Source organism: Colletotrichum orchidophilum, assembly GCF_001831195.1.
Source record: "Colletotrichum orchidophilum strain IMI 309357 chromosome Unknown Scaffold_65.1, whole genome shotgun sequence".
Taxonomy (NCBI): domain Eukaryota; kingdom Fungi; phylum Ascomycota; class Sordariomycetes; order Glomerellales; family Glomerellaceae; genus Colletotrichum; species Colletotrichum orchidophilum.
The window spans coordinates 83,030-110,706 of record NW_019173021.1 but is presented as its reverse complement, the minus strand read 5'-3'; the positions used below and the strand labels follow the sequence as shown (position 1 = coordinate 110,706).

At 54.2% G+C, this 27,677-nt stretch overlaps 13 protein-coding genes across 13 annotated transcripts; 8 read left to right on the top strand and 5 right to left on the bottom strand.

The window, feature by feature from the left end:
* Positions 1-341: 341 nt before the first annotated feature.
* CORC01_07912 (uncharacterized protein) lies at positions 342-1,797 on the top strand (the record flags this gene model as incomplete). The annotated part of the gene is made up of 2 exons (XM_022619547.1): positions 342-642; positions 692-1,797. 2 exons carry the CDS (start codon positions 342-344, stop codon positions 1,795-1,797), a joined length of 1,407 nt encoding a protein of 468 aa, XP_022473922.1.
* A 408-nt stretch (positions 1,798-2,205) lies between these two features.
* On the bottom strand, positions 2,206-3,042 carry CORC01_07911 (phospholipase/Carboxylesterase superfamily protein; the record flags this gene model as incomplete). The annotated part of the gene is made up of 1 exon (XM_022619546.1): positions 2,206-3,042. The coding sequence occupies one exon, from the start codon at positions 3,040-3,042 to the stop codon at positions 2,206-2,208; it is 837 nt and encodes a 278-aa protein (XP_022473921.1).
* Positions 3,043-4,758: 1,716 nt separating this feature from the next.
* CORC01_07910 (uncharacterized protein) lies at positions 4,759-5,606 on the top strand (the record flags this gene model as incomplete). Its single annotated transcript, XM_022619545.1, has 2 exons — positions 4,759-5,094; positions 5,184-5,606. The coding sequence occupies 2 exons, from the start codon at positions 4,759-4,761 to the stop codon at positions 5,604-5,606; spliced, it is 759 nt and encodes a 252-aa protein (XP_022473920.1).
* Positions 5,607-7,445: 1,839 nt separating this feature from the next.
* CORC01_07909 (uncharacterized protein) lies at positions 7,446-7,863 on the top strand (the record flags this gene model as incomplete). The annotated part of the gene is made up of 2 exons (XM_022619544.1): positions 7,446-7,692; positions 7,763-7,863. The coding sequence occupies 2 exons, from the start codon at positions 7,446-7,448 to the stop codon at positions 7,861-7,863; spliced, it is 348 nt and encodes a 115-aa protein (XP_022473919.1).
* Positions 7,864-8,101: 238 nt separating this feature from the next.
* On the bottom strand, positions 8,102-10,084 carry CORC01_07908 (LCCL domain-containing protein; the record flags this gene model as incomplete). The annotated part of the gene is made up of 1 exon (XM_022619543.1): positions 8,102-10,084. One exon carries the CDS (start codon positions 10,082-10,084, stop codon positions 8,102-8,104), a length of 1,983 nt encoding a protein of 660 aa, XP_022473918.1.
* Positions 10,085-11,825: 1,741 nt separating this feature from the next.
* On the top strand, positions 11,826-15,665 carry CORC01_07907 (AMP-binding enzyme; the record flags this gene model as incomplete). The annotated part of the gene is made up of 1 exon (XM_022619542.1): positions 11,826-15,665. The coding sequence occupies one exon, from the start codon at positions 11,826-11,828 to the stop codon at positions 15,663-15,665; it is 3,840 nt and encodes a 1,279-aa protein (XP_022473917.1).
* A 971-nt stretch (positions 15,666-16,636) lies between these two features.
* CORC01_07906 (tRNA-guanine transglycosylase) lies at positions 16,637-18,148 on the top strand (the record flags this gene model as incomplete). Its single annotated transcript, XM_022619541.1, has 2 exons — positions 16,637-16,871; positions 16,935-18,148. The coding sequence occupies 2 exons, from the start codon at positions 16,637-16,639 to the stop codon at positions 18,146-18,148; spliced, it is 1,449 nt and encodes a 482-aa protein (XP_022473916.1).
* An 857-nt stretch (positions 18,149-19,005) lies between these two features.
* Positions 19,006-19,656, bottom strand: CORC01_07905 (NADH ubiquinone oxidoreductase subunit NDUFA12; the record flags this gene model as incomplete). Its single annotated transcript, XM_022619540.1, has 5 exons — positions 19,006-19,057; positions 19,116-19,317; positions 19,390-19,474; positions 19,530-19,550; positions 19,618-19,656. 5 exons carry the CDS (start codon positions 19,654-19,656, stop codon positions 19,006-19,008), a joined length of 399 nt encoding a protein of 132 aa, XP_022473915.1.
* Positions 19,657-19,853: 197 nt separating this feature from the next.
* On the top strand, positions 19,854-21,699 carry CORC01_07904 (uncharacterized protein; the record flags this gene model as incomplete). Its single annotated transcript, XM_022619539.1, has 4 exons — positions 19,854-20,216; positions 20,277-20,348; positions 20,407-20,687; positions 20,736-21,699. 4 exons carry the CDS (start codon positions 19,854-19,856, stop codon positions 21,697-21,699), a joined length of 1,680 nt encoding a protein of 559 aa, XP_022473914.1.
* Positions 21,700-22,547: 848 nt separating this feature from the next.
* On the top strand, positions 22,548-22,983 carry CORC01_07903 (NADH2 dehydrogenase subunit 14K; the record flags this gene model as incomplete). Its single annotated transcript, XM_022619538.1, has 2 exons — positions 22,548-22,581; positions 22,757-22,983. The coding sequence occupies 2 exons, from the start codon at positions 22,548-22,550 to the stop codon at positions 22,981-22,983; spliced, it is 261 nt and encodes an 86-aa protein (XP_022473913.1).
* Positions 22,984-23,531: 548 nt separating this feature from the next.
* Positions 23,532-24,945, bottom strand: CORC01_07902 (initiation factor 2 subunit family protein; the record flags this gene model as incomplete). Its single annotated transcript, XM_022619537.1, has 2 exons — positions 23,532-24,350; positions 24,412-24,945. The coding sequence occupies 2 exons, from the start codon at positions 24,943-24,945 to the stop codon at positions 23,532-23,534; spliced, it is 1,353 nt and encodes a 450-aa protein (XP_022473912.1).
* Positions 24,946-25,878: 933 nt separating this feature from the next.
* Positions 25,879-26,736, bottom strand: CORC01_07901 (translation initiation factor IF-3; the record flags this gene model as incomplete). Its single annotated transcript, XM_022619536.1, has 1 exon — positions 25,879-26,736. One exon carries the CDS (start codon positions 26,734-26,736, stop codon positions 25,879-25,881), a length of 858 nt encoding a protein of 285 aa, XP_022473911.1.
* A 376-nt stretch (positions 26,737-27,112) lies between these two features.
* On the top strand, positions 27,113-27,650 carry CORC01_07900 (uncharacterized protein; the record flags this gene model as incomplete). Its single annotated transcript, XM_022619535.1, has 2 exons — positions 27,113-27,424; positions 27,477-27,650. 2 exons carry the CDS (start codon positions 27,113-27,115, stop codon positions 27,648-27,650), a joined length of 486 nt encoding a protein of 161 aa, XP_022473910.1.
* Positions 27,651-27,677: the final 27 nt, after the last annotated feature.

Genomic DNA, 27,677 nt, shown 5'->3' with positions numbered 1-27,677 from the left:
AATGACGGAAGGCATCTCCCCGTGTGGATTCCAAGCCTGGCCTAGACAGGGCCACGTCGTACACATCTCTGGCAGGAGTCAGCGACCGCGACGGCAGTCCGAGAAGTTGCAGCCTGCCACCTGTTGCAAGTGCTCCCTGCTTGCTTGAGGCGTGGTGAGAAGAACTTGTTTCGATTCCCGGATCACCCCATACATTGGACTTCCATCGGTATCATCTACAGCGATCCGCCCTTCAGGAGACTTGCCATCGCCTGCCAACGTGGTTGCACACTTATGCTGTTCGACGTCATTTAGATTACCGACTACTCTCGTCGGATTGCATTCTTCACCTTTATATCAACATGGACCGATCCAAGAACGCGCGAGCACCCAACAGCGCAGGGCAACGGCGCCGCGAGAACGAGTCAACAGAGACAGTTCAACGACAGCAGCCAGAGAAAACGCCCATCATGGGACAGGTTCGGTCGCACAAATGGCTCTCACAGCAACGAGAGACTACTACCGAAGCAGCACTATGCCCATGCGTAGTGTATGCTCGCACCGCGGAGAGACTCGAGCGAGCTGCCTACGGCGAGGATCCCTTGACTCCACCATCAAGTGGCTGCAGCAGTCCATGTTGGTCGTGTTTCCTGAGCTCTATGAGTAAGTCAAGTTACTCGACAAGCCCGCGAGCATCATCTGACCGCCGTAGTATGCAACTGGAAGAGGCCGCTTAGCAACCAACGTGGTGACATTCGAAACCGCTATGCCATCACGGGTAGCGCGGATGACGACGAACTTCATGCCTGTGCCCACCCATTCTGGACTCTAATGGGGAATCACAACGAAGTCTTGGTACGAGAAAGGATTTGTAAGAGGTTCAACACCTATCCTTTTTCCCCGGGACCTCCGCCAGTTGAGATTCGCCGCTTCAAGGCTCAGCCGAATCACCCGTATAAGTCGCCTGCGCAAATGCAAATGAAGGACAAGAGCCTGCCGAGAATCGTCGAGTTGCCAGAATCTGGCTGTACAACGGGGAGATCAATGCCAGAGAATCTTCAGCCGACGAAGACTAGCCCGGAGACCAGTTCCCAGCAACCGCCTCTTGCTACAAGTAGCAAACGTAAAGACACTCCTGTGAGAACTCCGGACACCCAGCAAAGTCAAAGTCCGACTTTGAGTTCACAAGATCCTCGCGTCACAGTGGCTGACTTTGCCGAGCCCCATCGGCTCAGTCATGACCAGAAAAGGCCAGTTGGAGCCAAACAGTTTCCACATACTGTTCACAATGACCCTCTCTTTGGAATTGCCGAGGAGATTCATCCGCATACTGTCCACGAGGATCCCATGGTCCAAGTGGCCCGACGGCTCTCCCCCCATCAGATTAATATAGATTCGAAAACAGCGGCACCGACTACCCGCCTTCCTCACAACGTTGAACAGGATCCTACAGTCAACGTGGCCGGAGAGCCAACGCAACATTCGGTACACAATGACTTGACTACCAAGATGGCAGGTCCTGTTCACGATCATAGGCTTAGCCAGGACATCATAGCGCCCGTGAGCACGCAAGCCGTCCCCCACAGTGTCCACGACGACCAGACGGTGGGTATGCAGGGGCCCGGCCAGCCAGCTTCGCACCCTCTCAGTGGAGATCCCACGGTCAAGGTTGATAAAGGCGAACCAAAGCAACATGCAATGCACTCTAGCGCAGCAACCCTGGCCCCCGAGAACAAGAAGCCGACCCCACACCCATTAATAGGAGACATTGGCCGTTCTTCGACAGCTCCGGCCCCGTTGGAAATAACGCGCAGCTGATGACGTCCATTCGACCACAGAAATGGAGGCGAAAAGGAGGTGATGGAGAGAAGAGAGCAAACCGTTGAATAGCCTTATGATTATAGCCCATAGCTGCGATCCTCAGAGCCGCGTTTTAGGAATTAATAGCTAGTATCCCGTATGCTCTTGGCTACCTCGTGAACATGCAGGCTTTTATGAGGGGTGACATGCCTTCAAGATTTGCCTATGGTCAGGAATGAAGACGCATCTGGAGTCACTGCTATATGTGCCGGCCGATGCTGGGTTTATCAAACCCCTCTCTCAGTTTGGCAAGAAAGGGCCGAATTTGGGATCTTCCACTGAAGCAATCGACTCTGGGAAGAGTCGTCGGCTGGTCAAGTACGAAACGTCCGTGGTTTATTGCACCACTTCGATCCCGAGACTGCCTCACCATCCACTCTTGAGGCATTCTGCGAGGAACTTCATCAGAGGGAACATTTCCTCCCGATCGCGGGGCATAGCCGCGTCTTTCCTCTTCCACTTTACGAGCCTGACGTCGAGAAACTCTTCCTTTACGGCATCGAAGGCGTCGTTATCAAGCTGGACGAGACACGCTTTCGTCTTGCACTTCCCCCGCGTGCTGACTGTCGGAACCATGGAGTGCGGCAAGGGACCTCCGATGGAGAGGACGCCCTTGAGCGTGTTTTCGTCAAAGTGGCCATCACTCCTCTTGGGTTTGGATGCAGAAGCAGCAGGGCTGGGAACATCTGTCACATCAACGACCTTTTGACCGAGACGGAGCTGCGATGCGATGCCCAAGGCCAGGGACCCTCCTTGGCCGAAGCCGAAAAGGATGATGTCGCTGAGCTCCCAGCCGCAGCGGGCGACGAGGGTCTCATGAATGAGGCGGTCCACGACGAGGGTGGAGGATTTAGAAAAGCCCGGGTCCGGGGCGAGGGAGTCTGTCGAGGGGACGAAGGTAATGTCGTCGCCCCAGTGGAAGTGACCCGCGCCAGCGCCAGCGGAGGAGCTGGTGGAGGAAGGGCCATCATCGGGCAGCATGGACGGGGGCAGCGGAGAGGGACCGCGGACTGAGATAGAGAGGACGCCGGGGAGGGACATTGCGCGGGCGAAGGAGGCGAAGGGCGCTTCGGAGTCGCCCAGGCCGTGGAAGAGGAGGAGGATTGCGGTTGTGGATTCCGGGGGGTTTGGAAAGGCGAGGGCTAGGGGTAGAACCTTTTGGACTTGTTCGAAGTCTTCTTGGGTTGGGATCCGGGGAGGCATGATTTTTTTTGTTGGGGAATATGAGTCGAGGGGATTATGAAGATGTTCTTGGCGTTGAAAGTCTGCGGTCCCGGAGAGATCTTTCGGCCAGGTTTGAGGCGGAGCGATGAAGAATCAGACGAGCCGCATGTGCGTGATGTTTACGGGCTGGGTTGACTTTGTGAGATTAAGGCGGCGTGAGAGGAGCGGATCGGGGTATGGGGGTTGGCAGTCGATGAGGTGAAGTTATCTCCAAGTGGGGCAGGACACGGCTCCTCTGCTGGGAGTATGAACCTTGCTCACGCAGCGACGGCAGTGTTGTGTGGGTGGAGGAGAGGAGGCAGAAAATAAGAGTCGTCCCCACTTTTCCCCGACAGATTCAAGGTTCAAGCTTCAAACGCCATGTGTGATGGATTGATTACCTACCTACCTACCTTCTCAACGCTTACAATCACCGCAGGGCTGATTTCATTAATTTTCCTCCCGTATCCCCCAGTACGATTTCGTCTCCCGTGAGCGTGTAATATGGGGAGCCAAATAACCTTACAATCTATCTATATTCACTTTATTTAGGGACATGCGGGACGTCGATTCTGGGTAGTAATTCTAGACAACGACTCTTACCGTGTGTTTAAAAAGACCGAGTGCCCGACTCTCCCCTTCCGCCTTGACAACCGATTGCTCATGCTGCCCTTCACACAGACACCAATCTCATCTCTTCTTCAAGGTTCAGGTTGTCAAAATTATTCCCAAAACTCGTCTCAAGATTGACTTTTTCCCCCCCTCTCCCAGGATCGCACATCTCCCTCACAGCAACTCCGTGCTGCTGTCTGTCGTCCTGTAAGTTCCGCACAGTTCAGGCGGCGGCCGTTTGGCCGTGCCCAAGTGGTTGCATGTTCGTCGCAGCAAGCACGCACAACATGCGCTGACTCGGGGCCTTTTCTTGCTCTTCCTCATGCTCTCGTCTCCCTCTCACCGCTACAACTTACTCGGTCTCATCACATCATGAGACGACATCCAAGACGGCTCTATGTGGAGGGGATGGCATTAAGGCTCAGCCTCCGTCCATGTCAGGGAAGTTCCTGGCACCCGCGTCCTTAGACATCTGGAGGGACGACCCACGAGTGTGGTTACGGGTTGTCGGGTCTCCAGACTCTGTGTCTCTCTGCCTCTCTTCCGAACTAGCGTCTTCGCCGCAAGGTAGTGAAGGGCCCGTTCTATGTTTGTACAAGATCAGTATCCTAAGATCCCGGGACGGAAAAATCTCGCCCTGAAACGTCCTCCGCGCCCGCAGCCCGCCCTGCCTCCTCGCTCTTCTCGTTGCCTCTTTCGAGCTCTTTCGAGTGAGTTCGAGGGAGCGGGTTTCGTTACACGCTTACGAGAGTTGGGCATTTCCGACGGCGCCGCCGAACGTTCATCCTGTAGCATCAATGCTCTTCCATGGATATAGAGACAATGCTCAGATGGTTTACCAGGTGTAAGGAGGTGAGAAGCCTCCATTATAGCTATAAGATCGCCAGACACCCCGCCGCTTCGGCTGTCCGGAATCCGTTCTCTTCATCAACTTACTCTCTTTTACCTATTTCGATAACTTCACTCTTTCTCCACAGCTGCGCTGTCGATCTAACCCGGTCTTTCGCTCAAGAAACACTATAATCGATTTTCTGTCTATTATTGCTCTCTCTTTTTCTCCCCACAATTATTCCATATCCCTGAACACAGATCCCCAGTGACACTATGAAGTTCTCCGCCGTTTTCACCACCATCATCGCCGTTGCCTCGGCCGCACCCTTCCAGGACATCTCGTCCGGCAGCAAGCTCCAGAAGCGCGCCGCTGTCTTCGCGACGGCCAAGACCTATGACGAGCTTTCCATCAGCGGCAAGAACGCCGGCACCGCAAAGGAGGACGCCCTTCAGAAACTCTCTGGTCTGCCGACGGACCTGTCCCAGGTCGACAAGGCGGATCTCACCTTCCTCGGCAACGTCAACAAGATTGCGAACGACGCCGAGCGTGGCGCCTACAATGCAAAGATTGCTGAGACGGCACCCGGCGAGGATGCCCTGGCTCTTCAGGTAAGATAGAGACACTCCTCCTTTGTCTCAGTCACACTTGGTCTTACCCTCATTATTGATAACTAACACTTTTATCCTCTCCACCGTAGCGCGCAAAGATCCAAAACAAGGTTCTCAAGCTCACAGCCAGCGTCTTGAGCCTGCAGGCCAAGCAGGCGCAGGGCAAGAACGTGACGGCCAAGCTGGACACGGAGACCAAGAAGCTCAACAAGAACATTGCCACCGACGTCGCCAACGCTGGGAAGCCCGCGACCGCCCTCAAGTTCAACGCCTCCACCGATAACCCAGCCGCCGCCAACGTGCCCAAGGACAAGACCCTCGCCGCCAAGGCCGCCGATGTCATCTCCCAATCCAATAAGGCTGCGGGAGGAAAAAATGGCACCGCGACCCAGGGTGCGGATACGAAGGGCACGGGTAAGAAGGATAAGAAGACGGCGCGCAGCGATATCGAGGCTGTTGAGGTAGTCGAGGTTGCTGACAAGGTTGCCGGTGGTGTGGAGGAAGAGGAGTAAAGATGAAGGGGCTGTGTCGAATGCGATTCTGCACTTTGACAGGTTGAGGTTGGGATTACTGTGCCTGACCGAGAGCCTGACCGGGGAGGGTTGGGTGTAGAACCCGCTTTGGGGTCTGGTGGCTCGCGATACTTTCTATCAATGTTTAAACAACTTTCAGCCCAATTTTCTACAACGCCCCAGATTCTATGGGGAATGTCAGTGCTTAACATGTACAAGTTGAGCGCCAACGGCCAGATTGTGATTACATGTGGTTGTGCTTTGACATATTCGAAAGGTGGATAACCTGGGCTTTTTGTATACTTCATTCCTCATGCAACCTTACACTGAGGCAACCTAGCTCTCTCTTGAGGTTGGTCGGGAAAGTCGTGGCACAACCCCAATCCTTCAGACAATCTGCTGGGAACATCTTCAAGAGTCCGGATGCAGTTTTGGTCGAGGCAGATCCAGAGCACCTCATGTCATGCGGTTTGACTTGCGATGAGAGAGTACCTGACCCCAACTTCTGAGCCACCAATGTCTGAAGACGATCTACATGCCATCTGATATCAGGGTGTAATCATTCGGCATGGGTGCCATTTGGTGTATCAATGGATGTCGCCAGGACTACTGTTCCCCACGAAGTGTGGCAGACTCGGCAGATCCTTCCGATCGCCAGCATGTTCTAGACCAACGGTCTCTGAGACTTGCTAGATTGGTCCCATGCCATATATTTAAGCTATTTCTAAACAAGATGTACGAAGTAGCCTACTTACTCACCGCCAAAGTCAACACGGGGCTCCAGTTCTATCTTGCGTAATTCTGTACCCGCTCTCTCCATCCCACTTACACGAGCACCCCAAGAACCTGACTTCAAAGTCTATTTTACTCTCCCATGCAAGCTCAACTCCTGAATGCGGTTGGTCACCGTCTTCCCAAGACTCGGCTTTCTCTACCGACGGCGGGATGCTGAAAGGCAGGGGAGCGCACCCTGACCCCTGCCTCCTTACCTGTTTCACCGCATCTCCAGACGAAAATCCCCACCCGTCGTAAACTGCGAATAACCCAGCAAAATCCCAAACCGTCACATCGTCGCCGCAGCTCCCGAACATATTCCTGGAACTAAACCAAATCCAGAATGTGCATTGTGACTAGAAACCGCCAAAAAAGAGCCGCCCTCACCCATGTTCGTCTCATCCGTATCCGTACTTGAGCTTCTTTGGGTTTCGTTCCCTTTTTGGGATTGCGCATGAGACGACGGGCCCCCCTACTCCTCTTTTTTTCCTTTTTTTTTCCCTTGTCCCTTGAGGCTCAAGACGTCTTCTCTCGTTCCGGCCTTGACATAAGCGAGAGAGTGGCCCTCTTAACAGACTTAATAGAGTATGCTTATACCTGATGCAGCCGAGAAGCGGAGATAACCAACCCCGATTCCGTGTCAGATTCCTGCCAAACCCTCTAATCATCCCGTCGGTTGATTCTGGGGATCAATGCCCGAAGACCTCGGCCTCCTCGCGTCGAGTTGCTCGCTTGTTTGAGAGTAGCCGGTTCAGGTCAGGAGGGCTTCGTTTGATACATCGTGGGCCACCTTTATGAATTATAGACTTGGCAGGTAAAGGGGGAAGCGTAGTCGGGCCTCATGTTCCACGCATTCGTATATAATGGCCACACCCGCCTGCCCAGCTATACATGCACTATCTCTGGTTCCATCACACGATCCAGTCTCTTCTGCTTCTTTCCCGCCGGCCGGACACTCTTTTCTTCTATTACTGTATTATAGCTTTACACTTCAGCTACATCGGCAAACTCTCGCTTTCGTCAGTCTTCTAGATACTCCAAATCCACACCGTACAACCCGACACGATGAAGTTCACACTCCAGACCGTCCTCTTCGCCCTCACCATGGCCATCGGCGCCAGTGCCGCAGCAGTGGAAGACCCCTCCTCGGCCGCCGCCCGCCGCAACGTCCTCCTGATGGAACGCCAGGGCGCAAACGCCAACCGTCCTGTCCCCAACGGCGCCTGCTGCGTCGCCAACACGAGCTTGAAGCAAGACGTCTGCAACGTCAACGGCAAGACCGGCCGCTGTGTCCCCGATAACATCAACAACTGTAAGTTTTCCCCTTGAGAGTATATGCCTCTCAATAATCAACACTTGCTGATGGCTGGCCGCGTAAATAGGTGGCAGTAGCTTGACGTGCATCGAGGATAGTAGGCTGGATTGCGACCCGAAAACCCTTGAGCGTGGCCGTCCCCTGTGCCGCCGCAGGCAGGGAGCGTAAAAGGGTGACCTTGTTGCTGGAGGGGGTGACTCAAGCAGGCTATGGTGGTCGTGTAGCATGTTATCCTTTATACCGAAGTAACCACTGCAATCAATAGAGTCAAAGTTTTGCTCGAACCCCTGAGCCCAGGATGGACTGGACACCAGAATAACAACTAGCAGTTATGAACAAGAATAATATTCAAAATTCGTATGCTATTCTAGGTATCTAAAGCAAGCAGGATCATCACGCATCAAAATTACCGTGGCACGCTCTCGTCATCGTGCAACAAAGACCGACCCCTGATCATGGAAGGGCCCGGCTTCATGTCTATCCATCTGCCTTCAGTGTTCCAAATGCCAGCTTTAGTGAAGTCATAGCTCTCGCTGCCTTCCATGAATCCAAAACGGAAGTACTCGTTCATGCCAAGGTCACTCGGGCGGCTCCAGAGGAAACTCGTCGGAGGGACGGGCCCGTCATCAAAATAGGTACGGAAGCGCTCCACGTCATTCACGAGAACGCTAATGCCGTCGTATCGCGCTCCATCAGGGGGGGTCGCCCATGTGAAGTTGATGCTCCACATGGCTTGGCCCAGGTCGATGACGGGTGGGAGAATGCTGGGCAAGACCGACCCGTGCTGGGCGTCGCCTTGGAGGGCTGCAGGCGTCTGGAGAACAGAGTCGAAGCCCCAGCGGGCTATGCCGTTGATGAAGAGACCGACTAAAATGCCCTGGTAGACCAGTGAAGGTCTCGTTTGCATGCTCGTACCTGGGAGCAAGAGCAAAGCTAGAATGTAGTGGTGGATGCGTAGACTCAGGTTTGGGAGGACAAGGCAAACAATGACGCCCCCCACGAAGAGGAGATACAGCTTGAGATACTTCAGGAGGCGGCCCTCCTGCCTGAAATACCATATTTGTTTGGCGATGATCACCACCAAGACGATGATGATGATGGCCAACGCCGCCTTTGCTCCCGGCTGTTGATTGAGATCATGCGCATTCAGCCTCTGAATCGGAATGAAGCTGAACGTGTAGTTGGTAAGCGCGCCAACCCAGCATCCACCGAGCCACAAAATCGTCTTCTCCACCTGGGCAGTGAGCCCATTGAGCGTTCGTCGGATTCCCATTTTGTCATACATGACCCAGGCGCAGAACATTGCTGGGAGGTATTTGCCAATGATGTTCGACACAAGGTCGGCGACTGAGTAGTGATTCGGAGGGTCTGAGGCGAGTCCGACATGCCAGAATATGCCAGTAAAGATTGAGAAGAAGAAAAGGGCGGGTGACGCCGTAAACAGAGACAGAACCGTTGTGAAAACGACAGAGACCGCCAACAGATTCCACCTTAGGTCCTTAGCGCGGCACTGAATGCCAGGCTCAAATGTGAACGAGAGCGGGAAGTAGGAGTCGAAGCTGATGCTGTCGATCCCATTCTTCTCCGAGCTCAGATAGTCCTCGTTTCGCCCAACCAGGCGGACAACGCCACAACCTCCATTGTCGTTGGATATCACACCAGCATGGATTGCAGCGGCGCAGATGAAAGAATCACCTCGATAGATCGGCGAACTAGAGTTGTCGGTTTGTCCACCGACAACAAGCGGCTGGTAGACGATCTCCTGGTCTCCGACCGCTCTTGGATTCAGAACCATGTAGCCAGCGCAGTTGGCTGAGCACCTGAAGGCAAAGCCGCTACCGTTGAACGGGCGGCAGTCGGCACCATTGAGGCCGCAGTTATTTCCCCTTGTCCAGTATGCTGCACCGCACCCAATCTGCGAGGGTGCTCCCCATCCTTCAACTTCGGTAGCGAAGGTCTCATTCCTCTTGACCAAAGCAAATGTGATGATCCAAATGGCGAAATAGAGGAAAACAATACCGACTCGGTGCTTGAATTTTCTGAGGTATCGATCGATCAACACAAGAGGAAACTCTTGGATTCGGGGAAAGATGGGCTTGATCTTGTAATCGTGTGGGTTTGGGGGGCCTTTGGACCACTTCGCGGTGGCCTTCAGGATGCGGCGCACCGGGAATGGCACCCATCTCCAGCGCTTCCAGTGTCCTTCGTCCTGCATGAACCGGGGTGTCGATGGGCCAGAGTCATCGTCGACTTCGAGCTCGCGGCGAGGGCTATCCTCGAGCGGCGCATCGGGATGTTCTGTCGCATTTGCCCGGTTCGCAGGCTCTTCGGCCTGTTGTCGCTCCATGATGCTCAAGAGCGGTTCCTGCTCAGGTCTTCGGTCATCCATAGTGGAGGAGTGAACGTTGGGGCTAGGCAAGATATGTAAGGTGAGTCGTGACGATTCGGCGGATCGGACAGGGGCGAGACCTAAGGACCTAAGTGGTTAGGAAACCGAGGGCGGCTAGGTACGCCATGACGATCAGTCAGCAAGAGAAGGCTCGGCATTGGGATCGGGCGAGAGGTCATACCGGAATGGCAGAGAACAGTGGTATCAATGCGATGCTATGAAGTGACGAGGTTCTCTCGGTCGTGAAACGAATGTTTCGCTGGCCTCCTATCGAGTTGCTCACGGAGTCGACGCATTGGCTTCGGTAACTTCAGACGAAAAGAACGGCAGCCTATGGGTGACAGCGCTGTGGCAGAGGGACAGCTCAGGAACCGCATTAGCCAGGTGATCCTGAAGCAGTCGATCCCGCGGCACCGAAGCACCTCTGTTCCCTGTCTGACTTGGCCTTGGCAGGTGGAGCATCGGGTGATCCTTGCGCGCCTCCGGCGTTCCGCGTGGCGATAAAGTGCAAGGTAAAAAAGAGTACGTACCTGGGGTGCCGCTTTAGTGGAACAAAAACGGAAAAGAAGGGCGCTGCCTCGGAGCTACGGCGGGCGGGTGTCGGAGGGGCAAGCGACCCGGTTGTCCAGCCACCGATACCCCACGCCGGGTCTCAGCCACATGGCGGACCGACTCTCGTACCGAGCTGATGGCGCTCCCTGGGCGCCGCCCCCAACTGTCAACAGCCTGTCGGGAAACACAGCGAGTCATTTGACCGCACCGCGACTGATCTCGCGCTCCCATCTGGCTTTAAGTGACAAACTGCAACTCTCTCACTTGCTCACGCTCAAAATGACACTCTGGCCCCCAAGCATTTAGACTTTTTCATCATCGACATTGCCCCTGCAACTTTGACATGTGCTTAGAACCTCAACATTGTCTTTTCGAAGGATCAGTGTATATATACCGCATTATTGAGAGTGAACCTCTCAACTGAAGCATCCTATACTGCCTATGTGCTTAGGGTCACAGTGGGAGTAGTCCAAGCCTTGAGCAATGCGGTTGATGGCGCTAGGGCTTTGTCTGTTACTGATAGCTACATAGACAAACGATACCAGCTGAACCTTGCCTTCCACACTCTTTCATCTTAGACTGAGTTGGACGAAGCAACTTCCCTGGCTTCTATCGCCTTCTTTCGACCCATTTAAACCACCGGTCAACTTGGCAACCATGCACCTCATTGGCCATGGCCTTCCGGTAGTGGGTGCTATGGACTGGACTGGGCTATCTCGTACCGACATTTCATCGTTTCGCGACGGCTGTCGGTGTGCATGTGCTACCGCTACTTCCCTACACGTGTACGCTTCGTCGGCGGGGGACTTGTTCTGGTTGAGGGACCTCTAACAGGTAAGGGACTTGAAGCCAAGCAAGGTACACACTCTGCTTTCGCTTCTGTTGGTATTGCTTTTTTCCGCGTCATACCTTTGCCTCAACTGCCCGAGTGGTTGCAAGAGCTTCTGACAACCAACTTTGTCTCGTGACCTCCTTCCTTCCCAGACTCAACGTTGCGGCTACCCTGCCACATTTATTATTAAGGTGCCAGAGATTATTCTGTTCCTCTACACCCGTCGTCTCTCATCTCGACTTCACCGTCTGTGACTTTTCTCCCTACCATCTTTCATCGGCTTGCCTAGAGGTGATCCCTTTTTGCTTCAATTCATCATCTTGTCTCCCATATACCCCTTATCAGAGAATTGATAACATGCCTATTCTCGACGTCACCAAGGACATCGCTGCCCTCTTTGAGCAGCAGGCCAAGGTCACTCCTGACGCTGTGGCGCTTGAGGATGAATCGCGAACCTTCACCTATGCTGAGTTGGACCAAGAGACACAGACTCTCGCCGATCAATTGCGCCGGCATTATGGAGTCGGCAGAGACAGTCTCGTTGGTGTGCTCATGAATCGAAGTGCCGACTACGTAATCGCTTCTCTGGCAGCTCTTCGCGCTGGCGGAGCTTTCCTGGTTCTTGAGCTCGCATATCCCTCTGGGCTCTTGCGCGATGTCATCCAGGACGCAAAGCCATCAGTGGTTATCACTCAAAGCGCGCACGTCAACCACATCAAGGCGGAAGTGCCTATCATCGTTATTGACGAACCCAGCAAAACGACTGTCAATGGGCACGCAAACGGCGAACTTCCTCCGTTGCCTGCCAGCGATGATCTCGAGCGTCTCATGTTCGTATCATACTCTTCTGGCACCACTGGCCAACCCAAGGGAATCTGCAATCCCCACAGAGCGGCGGTGCTCTCGTATGACCTCAGATTTGGTCTCAGCGACTTGCAACCGGGCGACCGTGTAGCTTGCAATGTGTTCTTCGTTTGGGAGATGCTTCGACCCCTGTTGCGCGGAGCCACAGTCTTCGCCGTTCCGGACAGTGCCAGTTACGACCCATCAGCTCTTGTCAACTTGCTTGAGTCTCGGCAGATCACAGATACGCTCATGACCCCTACCTTGCTGGCTACCGTTTTGTCTCGTCACCCTGACTTGAGCAAGCGCCTCCCCAAGCTGCGGTCTCTCTGGCTGAATGGCGAGGTGGTAACAACCGACCTCTGCCGCAGGGGATTGAAGGCCCTGCCCGAAACCAGATTTCTCAATGTCTACAGCGCCTGCGAGACTCACGAGGTTGCAGCCGGTGATATCAGCACATTCATTGACTTTGAAGCCCGTGTCTGCCCGGTTGGCGCACCGATGAATCCAGAGAACATTTACATCATGGACGAAGACGGTAACAGAGTTGGCAACAATATCAGCGGAGAACTCTACGTGGGCGGTGACCTCCTGGCGCGTGGCTACCTCAACCTACCAGAAACAACTGCCAAGGCGTTCCATCCGGATCCTTTCGTCAACAAGGAAGGTGCACGCATGTACCGTACTGGAGACCTCGCCAGAGTCCTTCCCTCCGGGCTCCTAGAGATCACTGGCCGAGCAGGCGGTATGATTAAGACCCGTGGCTATACCGTCCAACCAGGTGCTGTCGAAAACGCCATTGTGAAGCACCTGGCTGTGAGTGACTGCGCAGTCTCCTCTCACGGAGAAGGCCTTGAGAGACAACTTGTTGCCTATATTGTTCGCGATAATGATGACAAGCGGGGCCGGGGAGATGTGGTCATTGACGATTCTGGATACAGCCCTGCAGCTAGGCGTGTCCTTGGAGAGCATCTTGCCCTGTACATGATACCAACTTACTGGGTCGAACTTGAGCAGCTACCTACTCACGGTGTCTCTGGCAAGACTGACTTGAAGGCCTTGCCGCCGCCGCCAAGCCCCAAGCTTGCAGTCAACGGCGAGAAGGAGCAAAACACCAAGATCAAGCTCGAGACCGTCAAGAAGCTGTGGGCCGCTGCCCTCAACATGCCCGATAGTGCCATCACCGAGGAGCACGACTTCTTTGACATTGGCGGCCACTCCCTCATTCTCGCAGACCTTGCAAACAGATTCGCCAAGGAATTTGGATTCCCAGTCCCGCTTGCCCCTCTTGCGGGCACACCAACACTGCAAGGCCACCTGCAAGCAATCTGCGATGCTCGCGACGGTCACACCGCGGCCGTGCAGGCGGATCTCCCTGCCGTCCTTCGTGCCGACTCCATTCTGCCCGATGACATCCAGTCGAATGGCACTCCCATGCGGCGTTTGAACGATGCTGATACTGTGCTCTTGACCGGTGCCACCGGATATCTTGGTGCCTTCCTTCTCAAGTCCCTTGTTGAGACTACCTCGGCACATATTATCTGCCTTGTTCGTTTCACGGATCCTACCGACGAGATGCGTGCCGCCGGAATGGCTAGAATCCGAAAGAACTTGATCGATCTTGGCATCTGGGATGACTCACTACTCGATAGAATGGAGGTCTTGCCCGGAAACTTGTCACGCGAACACCTTGGTCTTGCGTCAGAGGTTTACGACGATATCGTTTCTCGCGTTGAAGTCATCATTCATGCTGCTGCAACTGTCAACTTGGTTTACCCCTATGCTGCGCTGAGAAGCCCGAATGTCGGAGGCACTAGAGAGATCCTGCGCTTGGCATCAAAGAGCGGTGCCACCCTTCACCACGTTTCTACAAACGGTGTTTTGACGCCATCTGTTGCGGGTCACTCTGAAGATGCCATGGTTGACATTGACGATGTTCCCGAAAAGCTGATAGACGGGTATGGACAGACCAAGTGGGTGGCTGAGAAACTGGTCTACGAAGCTGCTCGTCGTGGAATGCCGTGTAAGGTCTATCGCCCTGGTACGATCAGTGGTCACAGTAAGACAGGCTCGTGCAATGCATGGGATCTTCTAAATGCTCTCATCGTCGAGTCATTACATCTTAAGACTGCGCCTTATGTTGACGACTGGTTCGCCGAGATGACGCCTGTCGATTTCGTCAGCGCAGCTATCACGACTCTTGCCAACCACACCGACGCCGAGCAGCTGACCTACCACCTTGGTGACCCCAATCCTGTCTCTGCAAACTACATCTTTGACACCCTGAATGAGCTCGGATTTCCGACCAAGCGTGTGCCCTGGGACGACTGGGTTGAGCTATGGACCAAGAAGAGAGGTTTCGGTACAGCAGGCGACGTCCCTTTCACCGTCGACATTCTTCGCGGTGGTATGCCCACTGCAGAGACCTTGAAGGCTGTGACCGTCCTCAAAGACGAGTCCACAGCACCCGCTCTACTCAAATACAATCTCCCTCGCCCCAAGATCGATACCGATTTGCTCGAGACCTACACCCGACACTTCTGTGCCCGAGGTTGGCTTTCTCGACCTCCGCGCCGAGCAAACGCCAAGGGGGTCACATCGCGTGTCAACAAGGGCCGATTGGCTGGCAAGGTTGCCGTCATCACCGGTGCCTCTTCCGGAATTGGTGCGGCTGTTGCTGCCGGACTAGCTAAGGAGGGCGCTCATATCGCCCTCGCGGCAAGACGCACGGAAGCCTTGGAAGGTGTCAAGGCCAAGCTTGCTGGTACCGGCGGCAAGGTCCTCATCCATAAAACGGATGTGACGAAGAAGGAGGACGTTGAGTCGCTCATGCAAGCGGCAGCCGACAAGCTTGGGCCGGTCGATATCCTCGTCAGCTGCGCCGGGGTCATGTACTTTACCATGATGGCGAACAACCAGACTGATGAGTGGGAGCGCACTGTCGACGTCAATTGCAAGGGTCTCTTGCACTGCTTGTCATCTACGGTACCCGGCATGCTCGGGCGAGGAAAGGGTCACATTGTGGCCATCTCATCCGACGCTGGCCGAAAGGTCTTCCCTGGCCTGGGTGTCTACTCTGCCAGCAAGTTCTTTGTGGAAGCGACTCTGCAGAGCTTGCGTCTCGAAACGGCTGGTACGGGTCTTCGTGTCACCTCTATCCAACCTGGCAACACGGCTACAGAGTTGCTGGGCATTTCTACTGATGCAGAGGCAATCAAGAAATACGGCGAGCCTACTGGTGCCAAGGTTCTGGACGCGGAGGACGTTGCTTCTTCGATTGTGTACGCCTTGTGTCAACCAGAGCATGTTGCCGTCAACGAGGTGCTCATTGAGCCCAGAGATGAGCCCATTTAATCATCCTTAATCACATTTTGGTACATATTGGGGAGGATACAATGTACGGTCGTCTTATGATCTGGAATCTTCTTACGTTTGCATGATCCTATTATTATATAAATCGAAGATCCTAATACAACTCGAATGCCTTGTGATGTACATAGTGTAAATCACCCTTGGTGTCCACTACCACCCCACGTGAATGTCGTTATACAATGATAGTTTCGGACGTTAATGTTCCACGGCCGCCGTACAGCGCCTCGAGCTAAGGGATATAGACTCTCCTTCGACATTCCATCTACCAACCTATCGATCCTTATCTTGGTTCTTTCTCCTAAGCTTTCCATCTCAAAGTCGTCAATCTTGCATCAGCCACTGTCAACATACGTCATTCCCTAAGCGTTTTAGCGCCCCGATAGCCGTACCGGCCGATACTGTTGTGGGAGTGACATGTTGAGGTCGCGGGTAAAAGCAGCAACAACGCTATTCCTCGTTAGACTCACATACATACGGTTACGTCTCAATATGCTTTGGCCATGGGATGTGATCGGATCAAGACATGGGATTTAACGATTGGTTCTAATCGAAATGTGTTTGCGCTGCCCAGAAACTCCTGCAGCATCTCCTCCATCGGGACCCCGCCGCAATCACTTGGCCCGGGGGCCGGGACACCTGCCAGATCCACTCGTCGCAAACCATCCCCCCGTGGGAAGAGTGCAAGCCACGAGTCAAGCCACGCCCACGACGCCAAGTGTGGCTGCCTTTTCGTTTTCCCTTCATGCACGCTAGAACGATCCCTAACCCTCGACATGGCGATACGGCAATCGTAAGCGAGTGACAACCAAAGGCTGTCTTGTGAGATTTTGTTTTTTTCAGAGGATCCAGCACTTGCGAGAACAGGCTTGTGAGACCGGCGGTTGACTACACCGGAACACTGCAGCATCAGGGTTGACTCATACACTCGTTGGAGGGGTCGTTGATGTGTCAAGATGAGTGATGCGAAAACGGTCGACGGGGCAGAAGGCATGATTTTTGAAATTCTAAAGAAGTCCTTAGATGGCACATCTGCAGCTCGCCTTGGAAGACTGAGTATTCCTAAGCGGAATACTATCGAGACGCCAAATTACTATGCCGTCGCCTCGAGAGGTGTACTTCCTCATGTTACGCCCGATAATTTGAAGAAGCATGCTTCTTTCAGTGGAGCGTACATGGCGCTCGAGGATTGTAAGTAGTCTTTTTTTTTTATTGGTCTCATGTGGCACCGGGAAAGCTGACCGGCGATGAAAGTCATTGAGAAGAAGAACCCTTCAGCGCTCTCAATACCTTCGCCTAACAAGAAGCCACTCCACACCTTTTCCTGCCTGCCCGAAAGCATAGCTACGGTTCTTGCTGCCAGGAGATGCCCGGCGGTTAAGACTCCCGTGGGCAATGGCGCAAAGTACGTGGCCATCTTTACCTCGACCGGCTTCAGGAACCTCTCCACCGACGAGTATTGTGCGGCCATTGAGACGCTGAAGCCTGACATCGCCATCGGCCCCGCTGATCTGTTCCACGCGAGCACGATGCCGGCCTCAAAGAAGCTCGTTCGCATGGCCGAGCGGACTGAGGAATGGACCGACGTATTTCTGACGCCCAAGAGGCGCGAGCTTCTCAAGGAGTCTGGCGTTTCGGTTTTCGCGCCTGTTCTTGCGGTGCCGTTTCCTATGCAGTGGGAATACCTTCGCCATCTGGCGGACGATGTCATCGAATCACTTTCGGGACTGGCTCTCTACGACGTTGATATCTTGCCCGACATCGAGGACAAATACAAACCCCTGGTTTCTCTTCCCCGCCTCTCCTTGCACATTCCTGATACTCCGCAAGCCATTCTCCGACAAATCTCCTTGGGGGTCGACATCTGCACGATACCGTTCATCAATGCCATCTCGGACGCAGGTGTAGCGCTGTCCTTCACTTTCCCCCCACCCGACAGCCAAAGCAATGCTGTCGAGCCTCTCGGCGACGACATGTGGGCTCCAGAAAACGAGGTGGCCGTGAAACCCCTCGCCGAGGGCTGTAAGTGCTACGCCTGCACGACACATCACAAGGCCTTCCTCCACCACCTCCTAAACGCCAAGGAGATGCTTGGCTGGACGCTGCTGCAGATTCACAACCATCAAGTGATGGCCGACTTCTTCGCCGGTATCCGGGCGACCCTCGCAAAGGGCGCCTCGGAGTTTGAAGAGCAGTCGAAGCGCTTCACCGCGGCGTACGAGGCGGAGCTGCCGCAGGGTACGGGAACGAGACCGAGGGCGAGGGGCTACCACTTCAAGGGCGAGGCGAATCCTAGCAGGATCAATCCGCCGGCGTGGGTCGATTTCGCTGCGGACGGGGAGGGTGTCGCGGCTAAGGCGAACGGGGCGGAGGCAGCGGCGGAGGGTATGGAGACGCCGCTTGTGCCAGATTTGGGCTCGCTGGAACTTGAGGAGAAGGGATTTGCTGAGGTTGCTAGCAAAAACTAGTCGTCCCGGAGAACGGATGGAAGTAGCCCATGATGTGCCCGATGAGCCTAATCGATGGATCGGTAGTAGCCTTGGTGACTTGTCTTCAAGACACTGCTTCTGCGATACCGGCGGAACAGAGGCATTTCTGATATGTAGTAAAACAATTAAAACACTGCGCACAAGATGGATTTCTTCCTCATCCTCTCTCCTCCCTGTCCTCTTTGACTGTCTTTCCCAAGAACAAGGTGATAACAGCCGAATCCATTGGTAGAGACAATTACACATGCTGCTCTGCTATGAAACACACGTTCAGGAGTGTAGCCAACACTCGCGTAAAGGTTCAGCTAACTACATTTTGTTTCTTCTCAGATCTGCCAGAGGGCCATGTCCACTCGCCGCAGCCGAGCGTCCCGTACTCTCCGAAGACGCTGAGCGATCCATGGCTAAGGAGGGGTTGTCGGGAGGAACAAGCCAAGAAACAATCCTTCGTTGATGAGCCTCATCATCATACGTGAATGGTGGAAGGTGTCCAAAATCAGAATCGTCATGAAAAGCCCCTTATTTGTCTCATCTAGCATTTACCTTTCATGGATCTAGTACCTTGTATCTGCAATCTTCTCAAAGCTTGGCTGTCGCATATTCTTGCTGCTGTTGCTGGCTTGGCTATTCTGGTAGGGGGCGGCACACAAGCGGATGGAAAGGGCTTCGAACTAACTTACAGGTCCTCTTCTTTGCTGGTCCATTTTGGCTGATTACTTTTGATTCGGCGCGCATTGGTAACGGAAAACATTGGCAACGTTGTTGATCACAAAGCAAAAACCTGAAATTGCGGGAAGCTACCTTGGCTTATGTACAATCACCCCGTTTTCTGCTACTCATTGCCTTTCAACGGCCTTGGGCTCCCACGCGTGAACTTTCGGCTTGACTCTGCGCCAGTTGTCAGCATCTCCACCTATACATATCAAGAAAGAACACTGCCACTCACGTGTTGTATGGCTTGTAGGCTCCCGGGGTAGCCGTGAAGTTGGGAAGCACATGTGGCACTTCCCACTTCCGAGTCTTGGTCTGGAGAAGGGCGTCCTCGGTAGGCGGCTTGTCGACCATGTATCCCAGCCAAGCGTGCCAGCCAGGCTCAACCTGCGCCGAGTCGTAGTCGTGCACCTTGAAGTCCACCCAGCGCGTACGCACTATGAACTCCTTGTTAGCCCCGCGTTCCTTCTTTCTTCATTGAGGGCGCTTTTCGCTTGGGGTCTCCGTACGGGGAAGTTCGTCGTTGTTCTCGAAGTACTTGTTGCCAGCCTTATCTTCGCCTACGAGACGGCCATGCTTGGTGTCACCGATGTACTATTCTCGAGTGTAAGAGGGGCAACTGCGTTCGGGGTGTTGGGGGGCCACGTACCAGCAATTGGCGGAAGTAGTTCTGGAAGCGAGAGTTAGCGGTCACAGCAACAGCGGTCAGATAGTTCAATACACGCCTTGATTCCAACCTTGCGCAGGTTGGCGATTGTTCTTCCAGGGGTCGACATGGTGGCGGCTGGTCAATTGACCTACAGAAGCTATACTGTCGACGATGTGATTGCAGACTTGACGTTCGGGAAGGTTGAGCGACGCTGGTGCCAGGGTGGAGCTCCGGATTACATAAACTCGAAGGCCATTGGTCTTTGGACTCCCTGGCGCTCGCGGCAACCCCCGCCACCAATGACTGAGCTTCATGCACGAACCCATGTCCCCAGAACCTCGAAGCTCTCCTTCTTTGGATGAAGTTTTCTGGAAAGGATACTCGATATCCAGCAGGAGTGGTGGTATTCCAATCGACGAATACGATATGATTGTCCGTGGCGTGTCACGGTGCTCTACAAAGCTCAAGATTCCATTCGCACGAACGAATATTACACGCGCTCAACCGCAATGCCGACGATTCGCGACGCCTGCCGCCGGTACCCCAACGGCTTCAAGCTCCGGTAGCGCCGCTGGCATGCTTGCGCCGTTCGCAAATGAGCTCGATAAAATCGCACCTTCTTTCAGCATCAATGGTTCCCAGATTCAGATCATCCGAACACCGGCCGATTTTTACGAGACATTGAAGGTGTGCCTTGCGAAAACATGCACCACCCACTAAGGATTTGGGAACTAATACGGGATTTAGGAGCGGATACGGAACGCGAAGAGGAGGATCTTTCTGTCAACCTTGTATATCGGAAAGACAGAGAAAGAATTGGTTAGTTAGAATAGAATGCGCGTGGGTTGAAACAAGCGCTGATGGTGCCCATGACTAGATTGCGACCCTACATGAAGCTCTGCGAAATAACCCCGAGCTGAAGCTTAGCATTCTAACGGATGCCTTGCGAGGCACGCGAGAGGAGCCGAACCCTTCATGCGCATCCCTTCTCGCACCACTCGTAGCGGAATTTGGCGCAGATAGAGTGGAAATCCGAATGTACCACACACCAAACCTGACGGGATTGAGGAAGAAGTACATACCGAAACGCATCAATGAGGGGTGGGGCCTGCAACACATGAAGTTATACGGTGTCGACGATGAGATCATTCTCTCTGGGTATGGAGCCGTTGCAAGGCATCTGAGTCGCGACTAACACCTATGCAGGGCGAACCTCTCCTCCGACTACTTCACGAATCGACAAGATCGCTACCACCTATTCTCTTCCAAAGAGGTTACCGACTACTTCTGGAACATCCACCATGGTGTATCGTCCTTCAGCTTCCTCGTTGAGCCTTCGAAAGAACCTGCTGGCTTTGCTTTGACCTGGCCCAAGTCTAACCCCGCGCCATCCCCCCTGAAAGAGCCGAAGCAGTTTATCGGCACCACGACTCCTGCCCTCGACGCCCTGATATCTCCTAGGCAAGCAGCCTCAGCAGACGCAGGCAAAGACACCAAGGTCTACATGCTCTCCCAACTCACACAGCTCATGAGCCCCAACACCTCGACAGAGCTTCCCGCCGTCACTCACGTGCTGTCAACCCTCGGCAAGCCCGAATATGCCGGCTCGTCATGGACCTTTACTGCAGGTTACTTCAATCCTGCACCGTCACTGACCAAGCTGCTGCTATCCACGGCATCACAAAATAATGTGGTCATCACCGCCTCCCAACAGGCAAACGGTTTCTACCAATCCCCAGGCGTGTCTGGACTTTTGCCAGGCGCCTACACGCTCCTCGCGCGCCGCTTCGTCCGCGCCGTCCACGAGCGCAAGCTTGACGACTCCATCGCCCTCAAGGAGTGGCGCAAGGGAACGATCGGCGAGCCCGGCGGCTGGACATATCACGCCAAGGGTCTCTGGATTACGCTGCCGGGAGAACAAAATCCATCAATTAGTATCGTGGGAAGCTCAAACTATACGAAACGCAGCTATACCCACGATCTTGAGGCTGGCGCCATGATCCTCACAAAAGACGAGGACCTCAAGAAGCGCCTAGGCGAAGAGCAGACGTGGCTCCAAGATCACGCTGAACGAGTCACTCGTGAGGACTTTTCCAAGAATGAGAGGCGGGTTGGCATCCAGGTGAGGATAGCTATGTGGATCGCCCAGGCGGTGGGCGGTGCCTTGTAAAGCTTTGTAATATAGACTTGGAGCTCTCTAAAGTGGGTTCAAGAAAACCTACAACAAGGGAGCTTGTAAATGACTTGGATAATAAAGATACCCGTGACTTTGGTTGTCACCCGTCGTTGGGACGTGACTTCTGCAATCGACTCGCGTGTTTCGTGGGTGTTTTCTTCCATTCCTCAACACCGGGAGACAATGCAAGAAACAACCAGGGGAGAACCAGTGGTGACTGACGCATATCAATCAATGAATAAACAGCAAGCCAGCTTAGCCTAAACTAGTTATTGAGTAAGTCGCCAGTCACAAACAAAGCTAGACGGATATCGAGCTGGAGTTAGTGGCCAAAATGGCAAAAGATTCCGAAACCGAGAATCGAACTCGGGGCTATGCCTAACCTCTCAAATCATGAGAGGGCATCATGTTGGCCACTACACCATATCGGATACTGTTGAAAATTTGTAGAGAAATTGACATTGAGTATGTAGGAAACATTGAGTGGACCCAGGGCCTATATGTCTCAGCGGTAACCCAGCGCATGATCACCTAAATCCCCCGTTTTCCTAGGGGCCTACAGCGCTATGGCCCGTATAACCCCAGCCCACCAACGACCGAATCGGAAAAACTGGATTTGCAATTATTCCGCATCACCCAGCGATTGGGCATCCGGCGTCACGGCGGGTACGCGGACCTGCCACACACCTTGCAGCCGTCCCCGGGGAGCTTCACATTGTATCCCGAACGTACGGCCCATCAGGAAATTGACTGCCTACATTTCAACGTCCCGGCGGAGAAGCACCCCCGACAACTTCGTCAATTGACTATTACCGCCCGAGACAGACACCACTACAGTTACAATGGTCGGCAGGGTCCTCTTTTGGAGCGGCTTCGGTGCGTGATACCCAGTCCCCCTTCCCTCAGACGACATCCACGGAACAGTGCCCCCGTCTGCCACAGAGTCCACTCAACCAAGACGATGAGAATAGTCACGAGCCTTCTCTATCCGTATTGCACCAATTGCGTAAAAGCAGAACAAAGCAACTGACATTGGACGCTGCAACAACAGGCTTCGCCGTCCGTTTCTGGCAAATGGGCATCGAGATGCGCCCCTTCTTCAACAAAGAGTCCCTCTGGGCCTACCCGGCCTACATGATCGGCGGCGGCAGCTTCGGCTACTGGCTTCAGGGCGTCGACGAGAGGCAGACGTCCATTCTTGGCGAGCGCAAGAGTATCCTGCTCGAGAAGCGCGCGAGGGCGGCGGCGCGCAAGGAGGAGGAGCAGGCCCAGTCCTAAAAGAATTGGTTCACTGCGTGAAGGAACGAAATCAATTGTAAACAAGATCAGCAAAAAAAAAGATGCGCCAGGGCTATCGAGAGGGAACAGCTTGTGATGCCGTTGAGTGAGGGTGGACGATGATGGTCGGGCGGTTCGGATGTGGTCGGCTCGGGACCTCGTAGAACCATCTCGCTCTGAAAGAAGATTTCGGGTTGCGCCGTGCAGCCTCTCAGGGACTGGCTGGGATGCCAAAGGGGAAACCCCGTGGGGCGCGAGGTTCCCTTTGTACATACTGCGAAGAGAGAGAGAGTGGTGTAATTGACGCCGTAAAAGTCGTTGATATTGAAAGTGTCACCGCCGGGGGAAGGCCCATCGTCAACTAAGCCTTGCACGTACTTCAGAACTGAATCTTCTGCCCAATTGGCCTACGGTGCAATCTCAATCGAGCTATCATGACTGGTATCTAAATCTCAAGGGGCCATCAAGGCAATGGATACCCCTCGATCCCTTCGAACCTTCCCCATGGTTGTCACACTCATCACCTGCCCCTTTTCTACATCACCATTCTACAGCTCCTCCAACTTCCGGAGGATAGCAGGCACCGATACGGGTGACGTGATACCCAACTCCGTAACGACCACCGAGATATGACGGTCACGGGTGGTGTCAAAGAGCAGTCTGAAAGCCTCCTCAGTATTCTGCTCGGGGTCGATTTCGTTATACGTGAGCGAGTCCATGGCGACTCTCTCGGTAAAGTTAATGGTCTCGCTGAGAGCCATGACCCGAATACCCTGATCGGCCGCCGTAATGGCAATGTCGCTCGTACCAGCCCGGGCGTACATGGCGCCGTTGCTGAACATGGCCTCCGCGCCGACCAACACCCGTGACGTATCGCGCAGGTGGTCCCGCATGGCGCTCAGGTCGGGGCAGTACGCCACCTCAACGCCCTGCAGAGCGCGCAGCCGCTTCGCGAGGTTGCGGCCGGTGCTCTCAAAGGGATCGTCGACGACGGTGACGGAAAACGTTTTGCCATCGGCGTGGGCCTGGAGGAGGGCGCGCTCGACGAGTGGATGGTGGGCGTACGTCAGGACGACTTCGCCGTCGGCAATGTTGTCGGCGGCGGTTTTGACGATGACGAAGTCAGCGAGGGTGATGCGCTCGCGGATGAAATTGTCCACGGACTCGTGCAGGAGCTTCTTGGCCTCAAAATCGGGAAGGTCGATATCGATTTTGCTGACCTGGAGCTTGAGCCAGCGGACAGCGTTGCCCATGGAGAAGCACATCGGCCTGCATGCCGAAAGGTACTCAATCTGGGGGTTTAAGATGTGTGATGTGAAATGCCGCGAGAATGTGTTGCCCGGGGGCGTCGTGTAGGATTCAATCACCTAATTCAACGTTAGGGAAATTTGCGCTATATGATGAGTTTCGGGGGACGGGGTTGCCAACCTTCTTGAATGCCAACAGAGTCGCCTCCAGTCTCGTAGTACTGTCGGTGATCGCAAACGCGCTCATCTGTTGACCCAGCGCCAGAACAGCCGGTTGGACATCCTTATCAACTTCCGTCATATGTATCCTCTTGGCCATAGACAGGTGACTGAAACACTCGGGGACCTTGGGCTTGTTATCTTTGGGAGCCGCGACCGGAACAGACTTGGCCACGGGACCACTTCTCGCACCGGCGCTCTGGGGACCATCTTGTCGGGGTTTCGACTTTCCGCCTTTCGCGTCTCCTCCGCTCTGCTGAGCTCCTCCCTGGCCAGGTGGTGGTGCTGGTTGCGCCTCCTTGGCCTTTGCTCTTCTCGCCGCCTTCTCGGCCTTTGCCTTTGCCTTCAACTCGGCACCAGACAGCTTCTTCTCGCCTCCTTCTGCTGGCGCAGCTGCTGCGTCCTTCTTTTGCGCTCCGCCATCTTTCTTTGCGGGTTGTTGGGTCTTCTTCTCGACGGCCCCGGGCGGCGCAGTACTGGGTGTCTCTGTTGCCATTGCTCCTTCCCTATCCCTCGTTTCGTTTCGTCAAATTTCTCTGGTGGGCTTATTTCGATTTCGACCGATGGGTTTGGGAAATCGTACAATTGGAGTTGAATTTGGGAGTGGTCGTCGACGCTCCTTCGGGTTGGCGATCGGCGTTTCTTTAGATTGAGTCAAAGAGGCTGAGAAGTTTTGGATGGTTGAGTCACAGGGGTTTGCGAGGCGGGATGCGACGGGTGCCCCGCGCTAAAAGCTCGCTAAAGCTTACATGCATGGTGCGGGGAATGACGTTCCCAGCTGCGGTGTCCATCACTGCTCAGCAGTGCACATGTTTGCAGCAGACAACCTAGATTCAGATATCGACTCTGGAAGAAGTTCTCCTCTAACCCCAAGCATTTTTCATATACGAATTTCGAATGAAACTTACCCGTTGGACTTGGTATTCACACCACAAAAAGGTTTAGGGTCGTACCACAAGCACAGCCTTTCCTTCCACTTTGCAGCCCAAAGAAGAGTATTTGTAGAAGAGAGAACAGACGATGAAAGTATCTTCAGAGTTCCTGTCCCGACGGCGATGTTGAGGCAGCAAAGCTTTCTAGATATCAAGCAAATTAAAAGGTCCTCGAGTAAGTCTTGTTACTAATTAGACTGTATACTCAGTATAGACCCTTGTAAGCTTGTTACGTACCACACCACAGAGAGCAAATTCCTCGGTTCAATCTACACGTTCAGCAGAGAAGATAGGGTGTGGGTCAGGGAGAGGGGAAAACAAGTGTCATAGGCGCTCTATTCTAGACGGTGCACCCATCTTTACCACTTATGGTACAAGCCTCCCAGCGAAGCTCTGGTTTACAAGTCAAGCCCGATTCTGTCAGAATCGCAGGCGCCGTCCCACGAAGTCTTCGAGCGCAGCTCGAGGACCCCATTCTACAGGCGGCCTAGCCCACATCAGGTCGATGCTTCCGGAACAGCGTCTGCCACCGGAGCCTCCACCGCAGGAGTAGGCTTTGATCCAGGTTTCGCCAGCGATTCCAAGTACAGTTTCATGACCTTGCGCGGTTGCCCCTCGGCCTCCTTGTACTCTCTGGCACCTGCAACTTCTGCCACGGCATCCCGGACCTGCTGCACGAGGGCGTCGGCCTCGTCCTTTGTAGCGATTCTGCTGTTCTTCTTCTTCGCAAAGAGGACTTCGACCTTGTACCCCTTCTCCAGGAACGTCTTCATCTGCTTCATCTTGTGGCCCATGTCGTGCGGCGCGATGGCCCAGTTGAGCTCGAGCTCCTTGACCCTCGCCAACCTGCGCGCGGTATCCTTCTTGGCCTTCTGTTGCGCCCTTTCGCGTTCTTTCTCAGCAATCTTGTCGATGACGCGGCAGATTGCGAACGGTGGCTGGTCTGGCGCAGGGCGCGCAGGCGCCCTGGACACCATTCGGAGGGACTGCGTCTCGGGGTCGAGGGACTTGAGGACCGCGCGGGTATTGTGCGGGCCGGTGAGCTTGTTGTTCTCGTCGACAACCATGACTTCACGATCGTAGATTGCCCGGTCCTGGGGAAGCTGGCCTGGCTTGGGGGCAGCGGCGTCGGGTGCCGAGTCCGATGGCGATGGCCTTTTTTTCTTGAATCGGGGGATGAGGGCGGCGTGGCGTGCGAAACCTTGCAACGGCGGTGACAGGATTGCTGGTAGAGCTCTGGAGCCTGGGTTCAGAAGAGCGCTTCGTCGTGAAAGTGCTTCCACCTTTTCAAAGGGCGAGACAAATACTCTATGCAGAGCCGTCCTGCTGTTGTACAGGCATCGTGTGATTCTCATGTTTGCTCTGCGACCCCGCCACTTCGTGTAAGACCTGTTTCAAGGTTTCAGGAGTGTCGGCTGGAGCACGAATTCGCCGGTCTTGCCGTTGTTGTGCGGCTATACAGTTGTGGTTTGGGCTGAATCGGTGGTTGCAAATTGCAGAAATTAGGAGCAGAAGCACGCAGGCGAATGACAGATGGGGTTCTTTGGTAAGGTAGCTCTTCCACCAATCATGCATCACAATGCGACGAGCTTTCAATGGTCCAAGCTCCAGCGGAACGCCGGCTCCGCGTGTCTCGTCACTTCATGTCCCGTCTCAACGCCCTGAATGGCGAAGAGCAAACATTCAGGCAATCCATCCACGGCAAATCCACGGACGCAGCAGGCCAGCACAATGGCAGGAAGACCCATTCGTCTGGCCTTGAACGTAGGGAAAACTTTGGCCCTTAGCCATGTCATGATGGAATATGGTTGGTTCATGGGCCCGGCGTCAGGGCCGTCCATGCTTCCAACCTTGGAAGTCGCAGGTGAATCCATTCTCGTCGACCACCGTTCTCGGTGCGGCCGCAACGTACATGTTGGCGATTTGGTTCTTTTCAAGATTCCAATCTTCCCAGAATCCGATGGCATCAAACGCGTGATGGGCATGCCAGGCGATTACGTCCTGCTCGGCAGCCCTGATGCAAAGACGCCGAAGATGATTCAGGTAATGACATCTGATTCATTCCCGATCCTTCTTACTAAGAATATATGTGCAGGTCCCTCAAGGTCATTGCTGGGTTGTGGGTGATAATCTCGAAGCATCTAGAGACTCGCGACTGTATGGTCCGGTGCCTTTGGCTCTCATTAGGGGCAAAGCTGTTGAGAAGCCATGGTGGCTATCCCTCTTCTCATCCGGAGGGGCAGCCGGGAACGGGCTTCGCGATGTTTAAGTTGGCTGGGAGTGAATGATGCACAAG